The sequence below is a fragment of the Pteropus vampyrus genome, unplaced genomic scaffold (assembly GCF_000151845.1).
Source record: "Pteropus vampyrus isolate Shadow unplaced genomic scaffold, Pvam_2.0 Scaffold87, whole genome shotgun sequence".
NCBI lineage: Eukaryota > Metazoa > Chordata > Mammalia > Chiroptera > Pteropodidae > Pteropus > Pteropus vampyrus.
The window spans coordinates 6,454,295-6,479,743 of NW_011888868.1; the positions used below are offsets into that span (position 1 = coordinate 6,454,295).

A 25,449-nucleotide genomic window follows, 5' to 3' on the forward strand; every position below is an offset into this window, starting at 1 on the left:
TTTTGTAGATGCTCTTTCTTGAGTTGAGGAAATTTCCAGTATTTCTAGTTTTCTGGGAGTTTTTATCATGAATGGGTTGTTGAAGTCAAAATTTTTTCTGCATCAATTCATATAATCATGTGATTTTTCTTCTTTAGCCTTTTAATATGGTGCATTACATTGATTGGTTTTTGGATATTGAACCAGTCTTGTATCCCTGGAGTAAACCCCACTTGGTCATAATGTATAATTATTTTTATATGTTGCTGAATGCTATTTGCTAATATTTTGTTAAGGATTTTTGCATCTATATTCATGAGATCTTTAGTTTAATTCTTTTATATTGTCTTTGCTGCTTTTGGTATCAGAGAAACACTAGCTTCATAAAACAAATTAGAAATTGTTTCTTCCTCTTCTATTTTCTGGAAGATATTGTGTAAAATTTATCAAATTCTTCTTTAAATGTTTGCTAGAATTCTCCAGTGAAAATGTCCAGGCTTAGAGACTTCTTTATGAAGGTTTAAATTACAAATTCTTTAATAGCTGAAAGGCAATTAAAATTATTTTATACTGGGCGAGTTGTGGTAATTTGTAGTTTTTGAGGAATTGGGCCATTTCATCTAAGTTGTCAAATTTACTTGTGTAGAGTTATTTTTAGTATTATAGTATTAGTTGTTTTAGTTTAGTATAGTTTATAGTATTAGTTGTTTATAGTGTAGAGTTATTTATAGTCCATTATTGTCATTTTGATGTCTGCAGATTCTGTAATGATACTCTCTATTTCATTCTTGAATTGGCAATTAATGTCTTCTCTCTTTTCTTTGACAGTCATGATAGAGGTTTGTCAATCTTATTAAGCTTTTCAAAGAACCAGCATTTGGTTTCATTGATGTTCTCTATTGCTGTTTTGTTTATTAGTTTCCAATTTCATTCATTTATGTTCTTTTTATTATTTCTTTTTTCTTCCAGCTTTGGGTTTATTTTATTCTTTTTTTCCTAGATTCCTGAGGAAGACCTTAAATTTAAAGCTTTTTCTCCATTCGAATATAAAGTGCTATAAATCTCCCTCTGAGCACTGCTTTAGCTGTACCTCACAATTTTTGATACGTTGTTGTATTTTCATTTTTATTCAGTTCATTTTTTTTTTCATTTTTTAAATTTTCTTTGAGACTTCCTCTTTGGCTTACAGATTATTTAGAAGTATGTTGTTTAGTTTCCAAGTGTTTGGAGATTTTCTTGTTATCTTTCTGTTATTAATTTCTGTTTTGATTCCATTGTGGTCAGAGACACACTCCATACAAGCTAACTTCTTTTAAACATGTCTTTTCTTCAAGATAGGATATGGACTATCTTGGTACATGTTGTAAGAATGCTTGAAAAGATACATATTCTGCTGTTGTAGGGTAGAGTGTTCAAAAAATGTCATTTAGATCCTATTGGTTGTTAGTGGTGTTGAATTCTACATTCTTGCTGATTTTCTGTCTAGTTGTCCTATCAATTATTGAGAAAGAAGTATTGAAGACTTCAACTATAGTTGTAAATTTTTCTATTTTTCATTTTAGTTCAATCAGTTTTTGCTTCATACATTTTACAGCTCTGCTGTTCGGAACATACACATTTAGAATTGCTGTCTCTTCTTGATTGGTCTACATTTTTTATTATCATGTAATGTTCCTTTCTGCAATAGAGACACTTTTATTTGTTTATTTGTTTGTTTGTTTGTTTGTTTATCTCTGTCTCTGTTTTTCCTTTTTTGTGCTCTGAAGTCTACTTTATCTGATTTTAATATAGCCACTCCTGTTTTATTTTGGTTATTGTCTGCATGATGTATATTTTCCATTCTTTTACTTTCAGTCTTCCATTATCATTATATTGTAAGTTTTTAATAGACATTTTTAGATTATTCTGCTAACTTCTGTCTTTTAATTGGTGTAGTTAAGCTTTTTACATGCAATGTAATTATTTACTTTAGAACTTGAGTCTGTCATTTTGCTTTTTTGCTTTCTGTTTGTTCTGTTTTTCATTTCTCTGTTTTCTTTTTCTTACTGTCCTGTGAGTTATTTAAATGTTTTTTCTTTTTCTTTTAGAATTCCATTGTGATTTATCTTGATATTTTAGGGTGTATCTCTTTTTATAGTTTTTTTAGTGCCCCTAGATATTACATTATATACACAAATTATTGTAGTCTACCGGTGTCATCATTTACCACTTTAAGAAAAATATAAAAACTTTACCTCCCTTTATGCCCATTTACCCTCTCCCATTTCTAATATAATTTTCTCAAATATTTCCTCCACATACATTTAGAACCACATCAGAAAGTGTTACAAATTTTGCTTCAGTCATCAAACATAATTTAGAAAACTCAAAAAGATAGGAGAGCCTATCATATTTGCCAATATTTTTGCTTACTCTACTTTTCTTCTTTTCTGACATTCTAAAGTATCTTCTTTTATCATTTTCTTTCCATTTAAAGAACTTCATTTACCCATTCTTTTAGCGTAGGTCTCCTGAAAATCTCAGCATTTTTAGCTTTCCTTTATCTGAAAATGTCTTGATTTTTCCTTTGCCTATAAAGGATATTTTCACTAGATATAAAATTGTGAGTTCACAGTTCTTTTCTTTCAGCCTTTGGAAAATGTTGTATTACTTTTCCTAGCCTCCATGGTTTCTCATGAGAAATCTAAATTATTTTCCCCCTAGAAATAATGTGTTATTTCTCTCTTGTTACTTTCAAGATTTTTGCCTTTAGTTTTCATATATTTGACTATGATGTGTCTTGATGTGGATTTATTTGCATTTATCCAGTTGGAGTTTGTTTCTTGGATCTGTAGGTTTATATCTCTTGCTGAATTTATGAGCTTTTCAGTCATTATTTCTTCTAGTACTTTTTCATCACTGCTTCTTTCTCCTTTCCTAGTAGGACTCCAATAACACAAATATCAAATCTTTTGTTATAACCCCACTGGTGCCTAAGGCTCTGTTCACTCTCCTTCAGTTCATAATTTCGAGTTCACTGATTCTTTCCTCTGTTCTCTTTATTGTGTGCTAAACCTACCCACTGAGTTTCTTTTTATTTCAGTGATTGTATTTTAAGTTCTAAAATTTCAATTTGGTTCTACTTTTTATCTCCTATTTGTTTATTGAGACTTTCTATTTTCTCATTTGTTCCAAATATGTTAATAATTGCTTGTTGGAGCATTTTTTAAATAATGCCTAATAGCTGTGTCATCTCAGTATTGGCATCCGTTGATTGTCTTATTCAAGCTATTTTCCTGTTGTTGTTTTTTTATATATATGATGTTATTTTACACTGAAATATGGGCATTTTGGATATTATGTTTTAAGAACTATGGGTCTTGTTTAAACATCCTGTTTTAGCTGGCTTCTTCTGACACCATTCTGGCAGGGAAAGGTGGGGGTGCCAGCTGCTTACTGTCAGATGGTGGCAAAAGTTCGAGTTCTTCACATGGCCTCCACTGACTCTCAAGGCAGGTAGAGGTTTCTTGTTACTGCTGTCTGAGAATGCGAATTCCAGCTTTTCACTAGGCCTCCACCGATACCACTCTGGCTAAAAGGGCCATAAATGCCTTGTTACTACCGCCAATATCACCTCCACTGATATCGTAGAGAAAGGAGTAGCCTTATTGCTGAGGGATGATGAAAAGCCTGACTCTCCACTAGGTATCCTGTGACACCACTCCAGCATGGAGGAAGAGGGGCACCCCATCACTGCCAAGTGGTGGTGGGAGTCCAGGATCCCCCAGTGATTTACTGACACTTGAGGGATAGGTTCATTACTGCTCATCAAGGATGGTTCCTACTCAGCCTTCTCTGACATGACCCTGGTGAGGGTGGAAATCTCAGCTCCCCACTTGGCATTTTCTGATGCAGGTGCGGGTGGGACCACAGTTGTTTATGAGATGTTTCACTGGAGTAGACTGGTTATCATCTAAAAGGTTTCTGACTTGCTGAACTGCCACTTTCTGGATCCTTTTGGTAGAGATAGAAGCTTTTCTTGGGGCTTTTTTGGTCTGTGCCCATTGCTATTTCTGGATTGCTGGCTTCTTCAGCTCCTAGTCTGGGGTATATGAGGCAGAAAGAAAAACCCAAAGACTGGGTCTGCCTTTTTCTCTCTACCTTTTAGTGTCTTCTTATGATTGTTTTATATATAATGTCCAGGGCTTTTAGTTGTATTTTGCAGGAGGAATAGGGAAAATTGTGTCTACTCCATCTTCTCAGATATGATCACCATTGATAAGTGGTAATGTTTTGCTGTTCTGGCCAACACAACTAGACAATAAATTTAAGAAAAAGATAGAAACCAGGATTTTTCAACTTCAACATTATTGACTATTTGGATTGTATAACTTTTTGTTGTAGAGGGCTGTCTTGGGCATTATAGAAAATTTAGCAGCATCCCTGGCCTCTACTCACAAGATGCCGGCAGCACCCTCCTCCCCCAACCCCAGCCATAGCAACCAAAAATGTCTCTAGATATTGCCAAATGTGCCTAGGAAGCAGAATCATCCCCAGTTGAGAACTATTGGTTTAAATATTGGAAAAGAGACAAATTAGCTTTATTTTTAGATAATTCAGTTGTTTCCTTTGACCTCATATTAGAATCATTGTGTGTGTGTGTGTGTGTGTGTGTGTGTGTGTGTGTGTATACATGCACCAAAAATAATGAATAGGTATACAGATATATACTCTCCACACCCATCAACAAAGATTCTTAATTATACTGGGTAGGGCACAGGCTTCAAGAAATTTTGAAGTTATCCAGATTATTTTTTCTCGTTTTTTTCTTTTTTTCCTCAGTTTTATTGAGATATAATTTACATAGAACACTGTTTATGGTGTACACATAATGATTTGACTTACATATATCATGAAATGAGTACCACAATAAGTTTAACTAACATCTAGCATCTTATATAGATTACAAAAAGAAAAAAGAAAATTTTTTCCTTGTGACAAGAACTCTTAGGATTTATTCTTGACAACTTTCATATTTACCATTTAGCAATGTTAGCTATAGCCATCATATTGTACATTACATCCTTTGTACTCACTTATCTTGGAACTGAAAGTTTGTACCTTTTGACCACCTTCCTCCAATTCTCCTTTGCTGTTCTTCACTCACCCCGTCCACACAGGTGATTTTTAATATGATTAAGATCTGCTGTTTTAAACCTAAGAAAGTGCCGTGAAAAATTATTAGAAGTGATAAGAAAACTCATTAAGTGTGAGATAAAAGATACAGTCAAAAGATACCACGCTTGCCTGGGGTTGTCTCCATCTCCATGGAGAACAAGTTTCAGGTTACCCTTTCCATATTCAGCCCACTTCCCTCCTTGCAGAGGGAGGCAGTTTGATGGAGCTTGCCTGGCTGTGAGGGCCTGAGAGGCTGCCCTCCAGCCTTGATTTGCCCCCAGAGAGGAGCCCTAGTTCTGAGACTTCTGACCTGGTTTCTGGCAGACATCTGCACTAGTGTCCAGAGGAGGGAGAAGAATCTATAAAGGAATAAAAAGTTGGAAATGGGTTTTATCCCCTCGTAGAATCTTTAGGGTGAATGAGGATGTTACTAATTACTCTAAACATTGGACTGTCCTCATTCACAAATTTAGTTCTTGGCAGTAGATTTTAAGTTCATAACATGTCTGTCTTGTGGCTTTCAAAGGCTTCTGGAAAAAGAAATATTGTATGGTTTCATTTTCCCTAACATTTCATTATCCTTCTTCCCTTCAAAAACAGTCTTGCCCCCCAAAGACTTTAAAACATCTAAGGTTATTACACACCTCTGACTTGCATTTCCCCTTTTAGGAAGGAGTTCCTGAGGCAGCGGCGGGCAGCAGTGACCCTTCAGGCTGCATGGAGAGGCTATTGCAACAGAAGGAACTTCAAGCTGGTAGGAGAGCTCACTTGGGGGCTGGGCCTGCAGGAGCAGCGGATAACTGTTCAACAAAAAGCAGATGTTAAAAGTTTGTTTATCAGAGTATGAGAGCTCAGGCAAGAAAGAGAAGACCACCAGTGGACATAACCAACTTTAAATGACCAGACTTTAGCATCTCATACACTTTCTTTTTAGCATAGCCTCAGGTCACATGGTTTGTGGGCTTCAAAATGTTCTCCCGCAGAATTTTGGGAATCTCCAGAGCTAGAATGAGATGTCCTGCTTTGAAATTAGATAACGACTTTCTTTTCCCAATTTTCAGGCAACAAAGTAAGTTAATAGATTGATTATTCTCTGTTCCAAGCACTTTGTAATTTTTCTCTTGACCACAGGCACTGCTAATGAGTATCTGCTTAGGAAATGAACCAAACAACCTTGACCGTGCTTTATTGGGCCTCACTTAACTGCTTGCCTTTGTCATGGATATGACTGTGCTTGGGATATGCAATGGTCATGTCAGCAAAACTGACCCCAGGCCTGCCTACATTTCATACTCACAAAGGCATAATGGAAGCTGACAAGAATGGAAAGCCTACATGGGGCCTGTTGCTTTGCATGCATCATTTTATTTATTATGAAGCCAATTCTATATGTCAAGAAACTGAGGCTTAGAGAGGTTAAGTAATTTTCCCAAGAGTGTGGAGTTAGTAAGCAGTAAAGCTGGAGTTTGCATGCAGGTCTGTGTGACTTCTAAGCCCATAAATGAAGTGTGACCCCCCCACACTTGGCCCTCATCAGGTTGGTCTTTGAGTTACCAATAAGGCTTGTCTGGGGGGGTTCAGGGACTGAACTCTGTGGCCCAGAGTTTGTTTGTAGCATAGAAGTGGGTGTTCATCAAATTATTAATTCCTCCTTATTGTAAAGATCCCTGAGGGATTAGCTTGATAGAGCCAGCCATAGGCCTCCACACAGGTGTGCTAGCTCCTGACAATTTGGCTGGGCTTGGCTGCAGGTATGAAAAACAAGCCCTCTGGAATCCCATCACCCATATGACATCTAAACCAATTCTCTCTCTGTGGCCACCCAGAGACTACTTTATTATTTATGCCATTTAGCAAACACTTATTTCATACTTATTTGCGTGCCAGGCTCTATTCTAAGTGCTTTACAAATAATAACTCACTTAATAGGTTTGTGCGCATAGGTGTGTAAAATTTTAGCATCAGCCCTACGCCAAAAAGCAGATAACTGTAAAGCTAATTTTTGCGGTCTTTTGGGGAGTACCACCTGCCTCCCATTCTCTGTCCCCTCAAGAAGGCCTTCTTTGTGCCCTGTGCCCTTCTGGGCCCAGACACCCTGTGAGTCCACATCCCTCTTGCCTCCTTAGATCCTTTTGGGTTTTGAGCGCCTGCAGGCCATCACCCGGAGCTACCTGCTGGCGAGGCAGTACCAGGCCATGCGGCAGAGAATGATCCAGCTGCAAGCCCTCTGCAGGGGCTACCTGGTGCGCCTGCAAATCCAGGCCAAGAGGAGGGCAGTGGTCATCATCCAGGCCCATGCCAGGGGCATGGCTGCCCGGCGAAACTTCCAGCGGCAGAAAGCTAATATAGGCGGCCACCGCTCCCATGAACAGGTGAGAACTGGCTGGGGCCCCAGTGGAGAAGTAAGAGCAATGTGGACCTCTTACAGATACTCCCGTCACCTCCCTGTCCAAAGTTATTACTGCAGAAGGTCCTCATGCCACCTGGACACATAAGTGACTCCCTGGGTCACATTAGCAGGATAGTCTTGTACTTACAACCTAGAAATCGTGCTCCTTGGTCTCCTCCCTTTAGCCTTGGGGACAATTTCTCAGCAAAGCTGGTGGATTCTCTGGAAGGCACAGGAAACCAGGGCCAGATATGCTATGGGAGGTCCCAGTTCTGTGGAAGAGAGCAAAGGTTTCTAGTTACTGGGTTGTGGCATGATGGCTCGGGGCAGAGAAATACCAAAAGAAGCCTTCGAGTGTCTGGACAGGGATCAAGGGAGTAATGTATGATTCCATTTCCTCCAGAAAGCACCTGAGACTAAACCTCAGTCAGCTAGAAATTGTGATAAGGAAGAGGGGCTAGGATTAAATTTACCTCTCTTTATAGGTAAAAATTGGGTCTACTGACCAAACTACTAGTACAGAAACCAGGGCAAGTAAGGGCATAGACCCTCAGACATGTCAGCAGCCTGCTTCTGCATCCATGTGACCCCAGGCAGGCCACAAACCAGGCTTACCTGTGCATGCTATTTAGTACAGGCCCAGGGGCCTCTCCTGGAAGAGGCTCAGTGCTCTTTGAATAAAAGACCAGAGAGGCCTGAGCCACAGTTTACAGCTAAGTTCTAGAGGTCCTTGGGTTTGAGATGGTACCACAGGGACCATGTGGGGCTAGGGACAAGCAGGCAAACTCTCTCTCTGGACTTCTCCACTGAGAAATGAAAAGCCCAGGCTGGTTGATCTCTAGTCATTCTAGCTATTAAAATCTAGAATTTAAAGGAAAATACCTTGATTTGGATAGATGATGGCAGGAGGAGGTTTATTCGGCTTCCGTGAGGTGCTCGTCCCAGCGGGGCTTATGGATAACCTCTACCCTCCCCCCACCATGGGTGTGTGTGCAGGGTCTGCTGGTCATCCCCACTGAAGAGCAGAAGGACCAAAGTGCCCTCCACACCAGAAAGCGGAAGTCAATCTACGACACCATCACTGACACAGAGATGGTAGAGCAAGTATTTGGCTTCCTCCCATCCATGATCGGCGGGCAGGAGGGCCAGGCACCACCACGCTTCGAGGTAAGATGGGTCTTGTCCTTCAAGGGTCTGGCTCAGGCAGGGGAGGGAAGGAGCGCCCCCAGGCTGGACCTCATTCAACCTCAAGGCTCACTGAGAAGCTGAGACTCAGTGGGGAGGGGTGCGGCAGGGGCTTGCAGGGTAGATGGTGAAGTGTGTTCCGCAGTCCTAGGTAAGTGTGCAGAGCAAAGGGGAGCACGGGTTTCTTTGGTCACAGGATTTCATGGTAAACAGGTTTCTTACCTGCAAGACTTCCTAGAGTATGCAAATGATATTGGCTTTTCAGTCAGGCAGTGCTTCCCACTTGTGTCTGACCCCATGTGACAGAGCACATTGGTGGCTGCTGCTCTGCAGAATGTGACTGGGGGCCTGATGTAGATGACTAATGAGCGCTGGCAGGAGGAAGCGATGTCTGAGAGGGGTGTGGAAGAGCCAGAGAGGAGCAGCTCCCTAGGGCTGTCCTGCTGACTCTCACCACACCCTGCTCTGGGCCCCAAGACTCAGTGACCTAGGCAACCCCCACCCTAGGTGCTCATGCCTTTCCCCCATGCACGCATGGGCACACACACACCTGATCTGCGGTAAGGGGCAGCTGGGACAACCCCTGCAGGAGGAGCACCTGACCAAGGGCAAGGCAGGAGGGCAGGAGGGAGTTGGAGGTGTCTAGAGGGTTCTTGTCTCCAGGCCAGGGGCTCTGAGGGTTCTCAGGTAGCTGAGACTTTCATGCCAAGGCCCATCCTGCACATAGCAGCCCACTGGGGGCCCACTGAGGGTGTGAGAGTGGGGGAGGTCTCCAACACAAGGGGAAGTGGACAGATGGCTCTACACCTGGTACATAACCATACAGACCCTTCTTGGGGCTCCCTGGTCCCCTGAGATGCATAGCTCATCAGGTGGCATCTGAAAGGATTGCTGATTCTTGTCTCTCCCTTTCACCGGCCCCCAGGATCTGGAAACGAAGACTCAGAAGCTGCCTGAGGTTGACCTGGACACAGTCCCCATGGTGGAGGAGCCCAAGGAGGATGTGGATGGCCTGGCTGAGTACACCTTCCCCAAGTTTGCTGCAACCTACTTTCAGAAATCAGCCAGCCACACGCATATTCGGAGGCTTCTCCCATACCCACTGCTCTACCATGAGGACGATGCTGACTGCTCGGTACCCAGGGGTTCTCTGGTTTAGTGGCTTGGGCCACCCCCAGAACCCTGAGTCTGTGCTGTGGTTCAGAGGGAACAAGGAAGGGGTGGGGTCACTGTGGGCCCTGTGCTACAAGCTGGGTTCCAGCGGGGCCCTCTGTCTGGATTCCCCCAGGCCGCCTTGGCTGTGTGGAGCATCATCCTGAGGTTCATGGGTGACCTTCCGGAGCCAGTACTCTTTGCCAGGAATAACCTGTGTGGTAGCTCAGTGATGCAGAAGATCCATGACACTGTGGGCAGCAAGAGCAGCACCCAATCTCCACAGCACAGTGTATCTGCACAGGTACGTGGGTGAGGGTGGTGGCAGAGGAGGGCAAGACACTCTCTAGGTATCAACCAGGCCCAAGGCCCCAGGAAGCTGGACCGGAAGAGGAGGCAAGACATGGAGTCCCCTCATCATCACCCTGAACTTGACCCAAGCCAGAGCTCTCCACCCCCAGAAGTTTTTAGTCTTGGATTGCACTCAGGAACTCATGAGTCAGGCATTACACCCAGGACATTTTGAATTATATAGTCATTTTTGGAGATGGTTCTTCAGGCTCTGAATATTGGGTTTGACTTGAACAGGATTCAAATGCACGTACAGTATTAACAGAAATTGTTACTGACAACGTGCTATGTGCCAGTTGCTTCTCTTCGGTTAATTCTCAGGTGAGCTAACCATACTAGCTAGGGATTATTATGTTTATTAGCTAAAGGAACAGAGAAGTAGTATGAATTGCTGCCAAGTCACAGTGCACCTGAGCTCAGATCCAAGACCACCTCAGAAGGCTTTATGGGTGACAGTTTCAAGCTTTAGAGTCACAAAAGCCCTGAGCCCTCCCAGAGGGCCAGTTACTGGCCGTGTAGCTTTGTCTCATCTCTTGCTTTCCCTTGCCTCTGTCTTCTCACCCAGGAGTGAGGATAATGCTGCGAACATGTTAAATGTTGCAAAGCTCAGCCAAGATGAGAGACTGCATGGTGCAGGGCAGGAAATGATTGGGGGAGATGGACACTCATTCCACCTTAGGTGGCTCTCAGGTACTGCCCCAGCTCACCTTTACTTGCAAATTGTCTCCATCCACAGAGGCCCAGCCACAGGAACAGAGGGACCAAGGACATCTCCTCCATGAAACTGAAGCGCTCCTCTAGGATCACAGGCCAGGTGAGTCCGGAGCCTGGAGTTCCCAGTTCTGCCACCAAAAGGGTTTTAGAGTTTTGCTTCTTTCCTTGAGCCCTGGTTTCCGCCTTTGCAAATGGGAGGAAATCACAGCTGTCTTGACTGCCATCTTTGGTTTTTGAGGTGGCCAGCCAGCTGAGTGTTGGAGAGGAGGCATTTGAGCCTGATGGCTCCATCTCAGACCGACCCATGTCCAACCTGGAGAAGGTGCACTTCATTGTGATCTATGCCATCCTACGGCCCAGCCTCAGGTCAGTCCCCACTCCCATCTCGCCCCCACTCAGAACATCAGACTCCCTCACTGATTCTCAGCCCATAACCACAGCCTCCTCCTCTGTTCCCGGTCCCTTAGACACCCCCTTCTCTCTCTACTGCCTGTATTGCAGGCTGGGTCTCAGCACAGCAAACATTATAGTCGTTAATGGCTCTCTAATTTGTTCTATGGTAAATCCTATGGGTAAAACCCGGTTTTAGGAAAACAGATTCATCTTGGGCTGGTGATTCATTTCATAACAATGTAGAGTCCTGTAAATGAGCAAGTTCTTCATTTATTTTATACGTATTTTGCTTTACATACAATTTGACTTATAGGAATTGTGTTTTCTTACAAATTTTAAGAAATATGTATACTGCTTTCAGGACAGACTACATTTTAGGGGTTAACATATTTTAGGTTATTATGTTTAACCAAATTTGGGAAATTGTTGGCCATTATTTCTTTGAATTTTTTTCTACTTCATTCTCTCTCTCTCCCTTTGAACTCTAATTAAACATAGGTAGGACTTTTTGATATTGTCCCTCAGGTCCCTGTGGGTCTATTCCTCTTTTCTTTATTTATTTTATCCTTTTCTCTCTGTTTTTTAGATTGGGTAGTTTCTATTTATCTATCTTCAAATTAACTGATCTTTCTCTTGTCTTCCCCAATCTGCTGTTACCCATTGAATAATTTTTTTAATCTCAGATATTATAGTTTTAGGTTCTAGAGTTTGCACTTCGTTCTTTTTTATAGTTTCTGTTTCTCAGCCAAGATTTTCTATTCATTCATGCATTATAATCATAGTTTCCTTTGTGTCCTTGAGCATAGTTATGATAGTTGTAAAACCTGTTCTGCTAAATCTATTATCTGAGTCATCTTGGGGGCAGTCTCCATTGACCGCCATCTCTCTTGACAATGGTCTTGTTTTCCTGTTTCTACATATGTGTAGTAGTTGACTGTATTTCCTTATGAGTCTAGTACTTTTTAGTTGTATACTGGACATTGAGGATGATATGTTTAGAGACTCTAGATTCTGTTATATTCCTTCAAAGAGTATTGACTTTTTGTTTTGGCAGGCAATTAATTTGGTTGGTTTCAAACTCTTTCTCGCTGTGAGCAGCAGCTAGAATCCCTGTTCAGTTTTTATAGTCTTTGCTGGGCTGCCTGGTGTCTGTCCCACATATGTGTAAACCAGGGGTCAGGCAGAGATTAAGGAAGAGTTTATATACAAAGTTTAGAACTCTTCTTTTCTTGTTCTCTTCATTCTAGGATTTCCCTTCTCAGTCTCAACTACTGTAGATACCCCAAACTCTGTCCTCTGGTTCCTCAAGCTAGTAAGACTTCAGGATTTCTACTCAAGTTTTAGCTACTGGCATGATACCAACTAGGCAACTCTTCTAACTTAGATTGTTCTATTCGTAGTTCTCTTACAGTTACTCCTCACTGGCTACTACACCCTCCAATATGGCAGACACAAAAGCTATGTCCAAATGAGATGCATTATTGGTTCATTGGATACCCCATGGGCATTTCCACACAGTGCTGGTCTTCAACTGGGGCTGACACTCTCTTAGAGATACCTTGAGACTCTCTGCCAACTCTAGCCCCTAATGGAACACACCACAACCTCTTACTGCTAGTATTTTCTAGAATGGTGGGCTGCCTGCTTGTGCGGGATCTTATCAAGATACCTGAAGCCCAGTTCCTTCCACGATATCCTCTTAGTCAATAGGAAGCTTATCCATGCTTGTCCCACCAAACAGTACAAGTGCATTTCCAAGCTCCTGACTATTTTCTCTTCATCTTGGCCATCGAGGGTAACATAATTCTCCAGGAGGAAGTAGATGTCTCTTTGTTCATTGAGGCCCCAAACTTGTGTTTCTGGGGTACACAAATCAAACGCTCTGAAGGACTCTATCGCTGCTTTATTTCAGTACCCTGGAATGAGCCAGTGGTCTTCTGAGACAGAATGTCTCAGATGGGGAGTGAGATAGGTCTTATCTCTGGAAGACAGCCCATATCCCTACTGGCAGTATCCCGAGGTCCCCCTTACCCCACCCCTCATTTCGAGCAAGCAGAGATGGGCCTGTGAAGTGTCTTTCAGAAATTGCTTTTCAAATTTCTCATCTTCCCTTGTATAGACTGGATATGGCATGGTGGTTGAACTGGTTCTGCCATCTTGTAGTAGATCTTATAAGAATGTATTTCTTTAGAAGGTTGAGTGTTATCATCAGTTTATCTTTGACTCTGGGGTCTTAGCCAAATTCCAAGACAAAGCAAATGTCCCACCCACATCCAGCCAAACATCAATAAATGTTTATGAAGTACCTTCCCAGAGCCAGAACCTGGCCTGAGGGCTGGAGATGTGGGGATGTAGATGACATGTCTCTGTCCTCAAGGAGGTCACCCTATAGTTGGGGAATATGGGAGGATCTGGAGACCCATAATAACTGCCTGTGCTAAGATGAGGTCCAGTAGGGGTACCAAGAAGGAGTAGTCGTCATGGCCTCCTGGGCCGGGGGGGTGGGTAAGAAGGAGGAGGAGCATTTGCCAGACAGAAGGGAGAGGATGAACAGGGTCACAGGGTCTTGAAACAGCCCAAGTGGTTTATCACAGCCAGGCACTGAGTTTGAATTAAATCCTAAGGGTAGTAGGGAGAAGTTTTAAGCAAGAGAAGATTATAACCATATTTGACTTCCAGAAAGTTCTCCCTGGTGACAATATGGAGAGAAGGAGCCTGGCGATGGGAGGCCAAGAGAGGGCTATGACAGAAGTTCTGAGAAAACTGATGAGAGATAGCCCATGGAACAGGAGCTAAGAAGAAGAGACAGAAAAAAACATTCAGGAGACAGATGATAGGGTGTGGTGGCTAATGGGAGGAGTCTAAGATGGCTCCCAGATTTTTAGTTTGGATGAATGGGTGATGGCGATGCCTGTAGAGACTTGAGAAAGAGGAGGTGTGCTGTAGCTGAGTCTACTAGCCCGCAAGAGTAGATGGGGCACATCTCTTCACAACTCTGTGTTCAGTTCTGTGTCACTTTGGTAGCTTGAAATTGGTGTTGGTAAAAATACTTACACCATAGAAATTGGCAAATGCAATGAATCAGGTCTCTTTTTCCCCAGGAGAGTTGGTCAGTGAATATTTTCCAGCACATCACTGAGTATTAAAGGAAAGATTCTGGCCTCTGGATATGTGAGGTTGGAGGGGCTAATGGGACACTTTAATAAGATGATAGAGGCTTGATACAGTGGGGAAGGGTCCAGCAGAGTGCCTTTACCGAGAGAAGACAGAGAGGAAAGACTCATGAGCCTGTAGAAAAGGGAACTGGTCAGGAGGTGAGGAGTCAAGGGGTTCTTCCATGAAGTCCCCACTTTTCTCTCTGCAGTGGTGGTGAAGTGGCTGCATTCAGGGAAGGGAGAAGGACCTCAAGACAGAAGGAGAAAGTTTGAAATAACTGTGAAGTTGGGGAAAGGAGCAGATCAGGTCATCAAAGTTCTGGACTACTGAGGGCAGGGCTGTGGCTGGAGACCCCTGGGCGCTCCCTGCTTCTGTGCCTTACAGCTGGACAACCAGGCCATTGTGGGCAGAGTTGGTAAGGTAGGGAGCAAAGGCCTGAAGGGACAAGAAGACTGACAAAGAGGACAAAGGCTGAGTCCTTGATGAGCTGGAAAATGAGGGCTAACAGGAGAGGGGGTGCAGGCCCCTGGGCAGACACTGGAGATGGCATGGTCCTAGGAGATGACAGGGTCCAGGTGGGCCAGAGAGGCAGCAGGGGAGGCTAGCAAAGACAACTGGAAGTGAGGAGGCTGGACGTTGCCCCTTGAACACGACCCTACCCAGGGGTATAGAAAGAACTCTTTGTCCAGATGCCTGTCCACTCTTCTTCTCAGAGCCAGCCTGCAGCCTGACCTCTTGTTGGTCTCTATCTTTTAGGGATGAAATTTACTGCCAGATCTGCAAGCAGCTGTCAGAGAACTTCAAAATGAGCAGCTTGGCCCGGGGCTGGATCTTGCTCAGCCTCTGCCTGGGCTGCTTCCCACCCTCCGAGAGATTCATGAAGGTTGGGAGGGCCTGGGGCAGGGGCTGGGATTGGGAGGACATAGGTTGGCCCTTGGCCCTGGAGCAGGTCCAGAAATCTTGATCCCTGTTCCCATTCTGCTCTTGCTGGTCAGGATGGACAGGAGCGCCTGTATTTCTCTGGGCCTCAGTTTTCCCTTCTGTAAAAGAGGATACTGGACCCAGTCCTTCTGCCCCCTATTCAAGGTCTGCAGGGCCAGTTTACCTGGGCTCAGGCACCAGGATGGCTCTTCTGAGGTGACAGTGAGATGGCAGGTGAAATGTACATTGCAAAAAACAAAGGTGTCCCGGGAGTGAGCCCAGACTAGAGACTGACTGCAACATCTCTCTCTAGTCATTACAACTGAAAATGGAGATAGAGTGTTGACAGGTACTTCCAAGTGTTAGAGGCCCCAGGCTTCGCTGCTTTGATATGTCTTTCAGTTCTTACTAATATGTAGGAAATACGGGAAGTCTAAAAATAAAATAAAAGTCACCTCCATACCCAGAGGTAACTTCTGTTACTGTTTCTGGCTTTTTGTGGTGTTACATAGTGTCATACTTGTGGTCATGCAGAAAACAACCCAACTTTCTCTCATGTTCCTTTGGGGACAGCAGGAAGCATGGTCACCCCAGCCATCTGCCCTGGGCCTAGGACCACTCCTGACACCAGTAAATCATTCTAGGCTGCATCTTCGCACAAAATCTCTCTGAAAGATGAAATTTTCAACACATTTTACCCAACATATTTTGAACATCAACTCTCCTGCATTCTCTACTTGTCTCCATAAGTATTTTTTCATGTTATAAACTTTTCCCAAATGCCAGTTTTAATGCCATCTATATATAGCTATCTATTTAACTTGTTGATGGATATTTGGGATTGATCTTCCAATTGCTCATCACTATGAACACCACAGTGATTAAAAATATATATATTTGCCTTTAGGTTTGAATTATGGGGTCGAAGAGTACGCATGTTTAAAAACTATGTTCTGTTTAAAACATTGACAAATTGCTCCTCAGAAATGTGCCAAGTTACATTCCCTCTCATGTTGTGTGAGAGCACCCATCTCAATGTATTTCACCAACACCGAGAATTATCATTTTTATTTAAAATTTTTTTCTAGATTTATTGAGATATAATTGACATAATATAGTAAGTTGAAGAACAATGTCATGATTTTATATATGTATATATTGCAAAATGATCACAATAAGTTTAGTTGACACATCCATTACCTCACATAGTTACAATTAATGTTATACTTTTTAGAATACATAAGTAGAAAGGGTCCTCTGTTCTAAGTGTCTTCCTCCCTTTCCCTTCCTCACCTACCAGTATCTGCTGAACTTCATTGGTGAAGGACCAGCTGGCTACGGGCCCTTTTGTGCTGAGCGCCTGAGACGCACCTATGCCAACGGGGTGCGCACAGAGCCCCCCACCTGGCTGGAGCTGCAGGTACGAGCAGGCTGGGATGGGAGACAGTCAGTGTGGGGTGGCGCCAGCCCCCACGGCTCCTCCAGCACAGATTCTGGGGTGCCTTCTCTTGTCCTGCCAGCAGGAAGTGTGTCCCAGAGCTCCTCCACCTGCTAGGGGAGCTTTCTGTGCCGGTGGTCTCCGTGAGCATCACCTGGGACTCAGCCTCCCCAGGCAAGCCCCACCAACCTTCAGTAATGCCCTCTTCATCTCTAAATTCACATTCCTTTAGGGCCCTACAAGCTGAAGGGGAAAATTAATCTACAAACTAGTTAGCATTAAAGTGTGAATGACTACTAGCTGCTTAAAGTGTTGCCCTTCCCAAGGATGCTCCATTTTATAAAGAAGGCAGTGGTCATTCCAAGGTTGTCATCCTTGGTGGCATTGCTGTGCATCACCTGCAAGTTCTCACTGTGTCCTCAGGAAGGGTCATTCAGACATGGGCAAGGTTGAGGGTACACCCCCTACATACAGCTCCTGGAGGACCCTCACTCCCTATGCCCTGCGGTGCCCTGTACTGGGGTCACCTCCTGCCACATTCTTTCCTGTTCTTGCTCTGCCACCCAGGGCCACAGGGTCTCCTCCTCTTCTCCCATGAGTCCTAGAGTTGCACATGAACTTGCAACATTTTTATGGGCATGTTTATACTCTGTCATGCACAGTGGGTACTGCAGCTCCCATGGACCAAAAATGTTCCAGAGTCCAGGCCTTGGTGATTTCCAAGAGGTCCTCTAACCCTCTGTGATTCTCAGTCACTCAGCCTCACCAGAGCTCAGGGTTCCCATGTTAGAATGGGATCTTACACCTGCAGGCTGCACCCTGCGGACCACCCAGGCAGGCTTGCAGAAGACACACACACCGCCAGACAACACTGGACAGCGCTGCTCTTTCCCCACCGAGTCCGCCAGTGCAGTAGCCAATGTCTGCTGGCCAGAACTCTAGGGAGAGATGGGGAGAGTGTGTTAGCCTCTGGGTCTTGGAAGCTCTAGGGCAGGCAGGTGAGCCCAGGGGCCTCTGGGGCAGAGAGCCCGAGTCTTCATCTGTCCCCAGGCTGTCAAGTCTAAGAAGCACATCCCAATTCATGTCATCTTGGTGACTGGAGAGAGCCTGACTGTCACCATAGACTCAGCCTCGATATCACAGGAAGTCTGCCTGCACATCGCCCGCAAGCTAGGGCTCACCGATCACCTGGGCTTTTCCCTCCAGGTTGCTGTGTACGACAAGGTACTGGCCAGGGGTCTCATCCATTGCCTGCCTCCCTCACATGTCCAAGCCAGCTCAAGCCCTTGAACTGCACTAACCTGGTCACTGCTCTCCCTCTCTGCCACCAAACACAGATACACACACACACACACTCACTCACAGACACACACACACACATACACATACAGATACCCATTCATACACATAAGTCATACACATATACATATACACACATTCACACATATACACACGTTCACACAGTCATACACACACACATGCATGTATACACCTACACACACACTCACAGAAACACCTCATCATCAGGCATCCTGTCCTCCCGCACAGACACATTCTTAGCCCAATGACTGGCCTTTGGCACCAGTGTCACATGCACACCTCTCTGGCCCCCAGCACACCTGAGCAGCCCACACACAACTGTCTACTAGGCACTCGCCCATCCTGCCCACCCCTCACACCACGGAGCTATAGACTCCCATGTAGCAGATGCGGAGTGCCATATGGCACAGCCCCATCTGACACATCCTCACCCACCCAGATGCCCACAGCCTCAGCCTCACTCACACCAACCAGCCAGTCCAGTGTACCACCCCAGTCACGGCAGTCATGGTATCAGTCCCTGCCTCCCTTGGGAAGGACCATCAGGGAAGAGTGTCAGAGTAAGAGACTAACCATGCCCCTATGTGGAGTGACCCTTGGGAGTCCAGATGGGCTCCTGTCCCCCAGGAACCCACAGTGGGTGGTTGAGCACTCCCCCACATGCATGTAATTAGGGTGGGCATCCCTGTAGGATCTGCACACAGCATCCCTAACCCCTATTGCCCCTGCTCTGGCCTCAGTTCTGGTCCCTGGGCAGTGGGCGCGACCATGTGATGGATGCCATAGGCCAGTGTGAGCAGCTGACCCGGGAGAGGGGTGAGAGTGAGCGCCAGTCGCCCTGGCGCCTCTACTTCCGGAAGGAGTTCTTCACCCCCTGGCATGACTCCAGTGAGGATGCCGTCAGCACTGAGCTCATTTACCGCCAAGTCCTCCATGGAGTCTGGTCCAGCGAGTACAACTTCGAGAAGGTGAGGGGGCATCACAGCTGTCAGGGCCTGGAGATTGAACCGTCAAAGCCTGAGGAGGCACCATGTTGCAGGGCAGGGCAGGCCACAGGGGCCGCAGGGGCCAGAGCAGGGGCCCAGGGATGTGTGTGTGTTGAGCGCAGGTCCCTAGGCCCCTCTGTTGGGCCTGTAGCTGCTCCTCCCTTGGAACACAAGTTCACTCAAACCTCTGAGGTTCATGTACCAGCAGCAGGCAGGGGATGGCCTCCCATCAGTTCCAGGCCCTCCTGACCTCACCAGGCAGCTGTTTATAGGGCAGCAGGGCCTGGTGGTCAAGGATGTGGCCTTGGAGCCCTAGAACTGTGGAAGTCATACCTGTGCCTCTTCCTGGCAGTGCGACCTTGGGTTTTATGTCATCTCTGAGCCTCAAGCCCTTATCTAGAAAGTGCAGAGAGTAATCAGAGCTGCTTGTACAGTCGCGAGACTCGAGGGAGGGGAGGATGTGTATCCGAAGTCCTGAGAGTAGCAGTGTCCCTATGCAGCATGTGCAGACCTCCCTGTGCCTCAGTCAGGAGAAGCATGCGCTCATGACTGCAGGCAGCAGCATTAGTCCTGGAGGCCTGCCTGGAATGTGGCAGCGGGCAGGGAGGTCTGCACATGCTGCATAGGGACACTGCTACTCTCAGGACTTCGGATACACATCCTCCCCTCCCTTGAGGGGCCCCTGGAACAGGGAACCCATTCTGAGTGCCCCATACCAGATCCCACTCAACCGAGTCCTTGCAGAAGCCCTGCAGCGTGGCCACTGGTCACTCTCGATAAGTAAGGACTGGGCAAGACAGGATAAAGGCCTTGCACATGTTCACTCTATTCAGCAATGTCAGGGTTCCACCCAGGCCTCTCCCACCTCCCCGTGGTTCCCTGGAGGCTGGAAATGGGGGGATGGGGAACACTCCTCATTGGGGCCCAGTCAGGGCACACAGTGGGTCCAAGCACTGAGTTAAGGAAAGAGTAGTCCTGCCTAGAGGAGGTGGCAGGACTGGTGGCCGCTAACGCTGCCAGTTCTTGCCCGAGTGCTGGTCATCTCTGCTGTGTTGGGGTGAGCACTAGGGCATGGGATGGGGACATCATGGGGGAGGACAGGCTGTCACCTGTCCCCCCTCACCTTCTATGTGTTTCGGGCTGCACAGGAGGAAGAGCTGGTGGAGCTGCTGGCTCAGCACTGCTACGTGCAGCTTGGTGCCTCCGTGGGGAGAGAGGATGTCCAGCAGCTGCTGCCTAGCTGCATCCCCTCCAAGCTGTACAGAACCAAGACCCCAAAGGAGTGGGTTAGCCTCGTTTCTGCTGCCCATGCCAAGGTCAGCCTCCACAGAGTCTGGGCTCTCTTTTGGGGGATGGGAGCCTAAGTGTGCAGAGGGGATGGAGCCCCTCGCTCTGAGCACGCCATCCCCTGAGGAACAGGAACTTTAACTTGCCAGTTAGTAAAGCGCTGTCTCTTCAGATTTAACCAATCTCCTTTAGTTCAGCTCCCTATCCCAGGCCCATTCCATGTTCCCTCCTCCTTTCCAGTTTGCATCTTGGGTCAGAGTAGTTCATCTGGTACCGGTCTCTACCAGTCTCTACTGCAGTGTCTGACTAGGCCCCAGCCTTTGGGCACAAGAGGCATTTACAGCTGCTTGCCTGACCACACCCTTGCCTTTGCACCATCCTGCCTTTGGAGTTTTTGTTCTAGCCCCAGCCTTTAGGTGTCCCCTCCCCTCCCTGGGCCCTGCAAGCTTGATGCGGGCTCTGGACAACAGGGAGGGCTGCTTGGTAGGCCTGCACCATATGAACACAGCTCCCCTGGGGAACTCATGGCCTCCTTCCCATGCCTCTACAAACCCCTCCGATACACACTCAGGTTCTCAGGATCACCCACACCGACACTGCTCCCTGAACTTCCACCCCAAGGAGGACAGCAAAGACACACCATCTGACTCACAGTCCTCCTGCCTCCCATCCTCTCCCCACAGGGGCAGCCCTCCCAAGACCTGCCTTTCTGCAGAGCCTTCTTCTTCCCAGGGTGCTGTGCTCTGTAGCATGGCCTGAGGGTGCAGAAGTGTCTCTGAGGTGCCAGGCATGGCTCGCTGCTGCTGCTCCTATAGAGCTGTACATGGGGGTTTCTGCAGATAAAACGATTAGTTAATAATTCCCCTACCTCAGTTCTGCCTGTGGCACTATGGACCCAGAAGGACAGGATATAGAGTAAGAAATAAGACAGCTCAGTGCCTGCCTGGCAGGGGCTGGCAGCCCAGTGGCAGAGAGATAAGCCCCAGCTGAGTGGTTCAGGTAGCAAGGGCTGTTCAAGTTCAGGGAAGATCATTGAAGAGGACCAAATGACACAGTCTACATTCTGCCACCCAAAAGAGAAGTGCCCAAAGTGGGCCATGGACCACGGTCCTGCCTGCCTGTGGTTTGGGAGTCAGACTTGCTCTGTCCTACTCTTCGGGAATGCATAGCCACTTATGAAAAGCTCTGACAAGTCATGCAGTAGAAAACCTGACTTTTACCCAACATTTCCCAAACATTCCATAAGATGTTCACTAGCATCCCTTGAGAATACTTCTTGTGACAAGGCACGTGGAGTAGCAGAGCCCCTCTTGAGTGTTCGTGGTGTTCCCCAGCCTGAGTGGATATGTTTGCAGGAGAAACGTGGATTCTGTAGGGTTTTTACGAGAGGGAGGGGAACCAGAGGTGCACATGAACCCAAATGATCATGAGTAAGAAGTGGTTTTATAATTTGGGAAGAAGGAGTTGGGATAAAGGTAAAGAATTAGGAAATTTTTACTGCACCACTTTTTTCTAACTTGAACATAGATAGCTTCACTGATTTTTCATTAAACCCTTAAAACATGTACATTATCAAGTAAATAAGAAAATACAAATACAAAAAAAAGCGAAAGCAATAGTATTGTATCAAAGGGATCATCATGCTTAACATTGTCATATATATCCTTCCAGACTACTTTATTCACATGTACACAACTGAGATACGAATATGATTAGAGAGCAATATACCTTTTAAAAAATAAAAAGAGCATCTAGTATGACAGTTTTCAACTTGACCACATAGTATGGGGCCATGTTTCCACATCACTACATACTGATCTTCATGTTCATTTTTAAGGGCTGCATAGCACTATATTAAAAAATTATGATTACTTTGCTGATTCCTAGTGATGAATGTTAAGATCAGTTCCCGTTTTTCACTATTAAAACAAGGTGAACCACTTTGCAGATACAACTTTTATACACTCAACAGTTATTTCATCAGGATAAAGTCCTAGAAAAGAGATTTCAGAGTGTATGAACATTCTAACATATTTGATACATGTCGCATATTGCCTAATCACCCTTCAGATATAGTGCATCAATTTACATTCCTCACCCTAGTAAGTTAATATTACCCAACCACTTTTTAAAGTGGGAACAAGAGAAATAACATTTTATTCAACAACCATAAAATGAAAGTTTAATTACGCACACAGGCCAGTGGATGCGGGGAGAGGAAAGGGTGAAGGTGGAGGAATAGCAAGAAAGAAGGACAGTGGAGATGGTATCCGAAGGGGGAGGTTGAGATGGAGGCCCCTGAAAGATGCCTCCCAAATGTGTGGAAAAAGAAAGACAGAAGTACCAAGGACACAGACACACACCAAGACAGGCCACATGCCCAGAACAAGACACAGATCCACAAGGCCTGTTTTGGCAAGAGCCAGCCGGAGCTCACAGACCTATCTGCAGACATGCATGCAGATGCACTGGCACACAGCTTTCCAGGCAGAGGCAGCCAGCAGCAGCCTGGCCCTGCAGCCCTCTGGTGTCTTGATGCTAAAGAGGAGGAAAGCGTGTCTCTCTTCTCAAACTTACCCATGATGGGTCCTCCCCCTAGGGCAGGTGAAACAGGGCTGCATCAGCCCCGCAACCTCCACACGTGGCCCTTTCCGGGCACTGGCCCCACTGTAGGTAGAGGCTTCAAAGAATGATCCAGCAAACAAGCACTTGGGTACTGGGAGAGTATTAGCTGGGGCGAGGCTGGGGCTGAGTGAGTGAGAGATGAGTGGTGGCAGTGACATGCCATATCCCTGCACAGGCACTATACACCCAGAAGCAGGCAACACCTCGGACTGTGCAGGAGCAGGTGGTAGATGCTGCCCGCCTGCGGTGGCCACTGCTCTTCTCCCGACTCTTTGAAGTCACCACACTCTCTGGTAATGGCATCTGACAGGGTGGGTGGGGGGTGGAGACCCCTCCTCAAGACCAGCCCAGGCTTTACACCTTGTCTCCTTTGGCCAGGCCCCCGACTGCCCAAGACTCAGCTGATCTTGGCTGTTAACTGGAAGGGGCTGTACTTCCTGGACCAAAAGGAGAAGATGCTCTTAGAACTCTCTTTCCCCGAGGTCATGAGTCTGATCACCAACAGGTGGGTGACCCTTGGGAAGGTGCCCAAATCTCTCTCTCTTCAGAAGCTCAGTCTTTGGGGCTCCAGGAGAGACGGAGAGAGGATGGCGCATTGTCCATGGGAGACCGGGCAGGGTGCGGGATGAGGACCAATGTGTGTAGTGTGGTGGCCATTGGACATGGGACCTCCCCGCCCTCTTCTGTCCCAGGCTCCACTGCCCCCTTTGGTACTGCATCTACAAATCATGCATTGCCCTCTCAGCCTCTCTTTAAAACCAAATCCACCAAGAAAGGGGCACGTAAGCTTGCAGCCTTTTAAGTGTGCATTTGTTTACAGGTTCCTTCTCTTCTCACTGGTCATGTAGAAGGTACAGACCATCTGGGAGAGAAGTCAAAAGACAGGGCCTGAGCGTGTGACACTAGTGTGGCCTTGCAGGCCAGGCCGGACTTTGTTCACCCCACCCCCATGGCTCTCTAGCTCTCATCTCCTCAGAATGCCTCCAAGCCTTTTGGGAAAGCCTTTACTCTGCAGAGCTCCCCTTCAGTTAAAGCCCCCAGTGTATCATGACCATTATAATTGGTACCAGTACGTGCAGGGAACACACTGGCCACTGCTTACTGAGGCTGACTGTGTTGGGTGTGTTTCCATAGGCCATGAAGTTCTCACAGCATAACCCAGTCTGCAGATGAATAAACTGAGGCAGGCAGAGGCTGGGTAGCTCACCAAAGCTGGCACCTCATCTCACCTCCAATGTTCTTTGCAGTATCCCTGGGGTGATCTGGTACACTGGCCACCTCATTATCTGCCCAGGGCAGACCTGGAGGTTTGGCACCACCCACTGCTTCTGAGGCCTGAGGGGCCCTGAACTTGGGCTGCCATTTGCGCCCCACACACACAGGTGCCTGGAGCTTGGACTGACCTGAGCTCAGATCCTGGCCCTGCAGTGGCCCTGGACAAGTCATGTTTCCTTGTCTGTAACTCAGGAGGGTCACCCCTTCTGAGGCTGTTGAGAGGCTGAAATGGAGAAGGTGAAGGAGGCCTCTGATCACATCACACCCTTTGTCTCCTCAGGGAGGCTCAGGGAGGACAGAGGCTGGTGCTGTCCACGCTGCATGAAGAGGAGTATGAGTTTGCGTCCCCTAGCAGTGTGGCCATCGCCAAGCTGGTGGCCACGTTTCTGGAGGGCTTGAAGGAGAGGTCCGTGTTTGCCATGGCCCTGCAAGACCGGAAGGCCACAGGTGCCTGACTGGGTGGGTTGGGGGTGTGATGAGGGGCAGTTCATGTGGTTGATGGGAGGGCGACTTGCTCGTCTCCATGTCACAGCAGCCATGTGGCATGGAGCAGGACACAAGGGACTTGAGCAGAGAGAGAAAGAGAGGACCACAAAACACGGGGGGCAGCTTTGGGCAAAGCCCTCCTTCCACACAATGAGGGGTTCAAGGAGGTGATCTCAAACCCTCCAAGGCTACCCTAGCTAAGGTCTGTACTGAGGGAAGCACAGGTAGGGCCTACACCCTCCCCCTGGAGAGAGCAGCCAGCCACCTGCTTGTCCTTTGAGCACCGCCCCCATAGCCACCCTGTTATCCCCTTTTACAGACAGAACCAGAGGCCCAGAAGGGAAGCCCCTTGTTCAGAGCTACAGAGTTCAGGTGGAGAGGAGTTTGAGCTCCACAGTCTCGCTTGCTTCTCTGCACACCAGCACCCCAGCAGAAGCTTGAGCACACATGGGAGATCGGTGGGGCAGTTCAAGCAAGGGCTTTCAAAGGAAGTGGGGAGGCCCAATGGTATTCAGAAGAAGGGGCTATGCTCTGTATCTCACAGCAGTAAGAACCTCAGCCCTGAAACCTTATCCCTGCCATCCATTCTGTCCTCACCACCACTTCATGAGGGAGGGCCTGTTATCTCACTTTAC

The 25,449-nt window shown here is 46.6% G+C and overlaps 1 protein-coding gene across 1 annotated transcript in view; it reads left to right on the forward strand.

The window, feature by feature from the left end:
* MYO7B (myosin VIIB) overlaps nt 1–25,449 on the forward strand; it is an 83,318-nt gene that overhangs the window by 49,280 nt on the left and 8,589 nt on the right. Inside the window, exons 19-32 of the mRNA XM_011363680.2 lie at nt 5,806–5,890; nt 7,263–7,482; nt 8,523–8,692; nt 9,636–9,845; nt 9,999–10,166; nt 11,166–11,293; nt 15,233–15,359; nt 16,698–16,817; nt 17,886–18,059; nt 18,896–19,123; nt 20,290–20,457; nt 23,229–23,346; nt 23,432–23,558; nt 24,609–24,775. Coding sequence (XP_011361982.1) covers nt 5,806–5,890; nt 7,263–7,482; nt 8,523–8,692; nt 9,636–9,845; nt 9,999–10,166; nt 11,166–11,293; nt 15,233–15,359; nt 16,698–16,817; nt 17,886–18,059; nt 18,896–19,123; nt 20,290–20,457; nt 23,229–23,346; nt 23,432–23,558; nt 24,609–24,775 — 2,210 coding nt within the window. The remainder of the gene's footprint in view (nt 1–5,805; nt 5,891–7,262; nt 7,483–8,522; nt 8,693–9,635; nt 9,846–9,998; nt 10,167–11,165; nt 11,294–15,232; nt 15,360–16,697; nt 16,818–17,885; nt 18,060–18,895; nt 19,124–20,289; nt 20,458–23,228; nt 23,347–23,431; nt 23,559–24,608; nt 24,776–25,449) is intronic.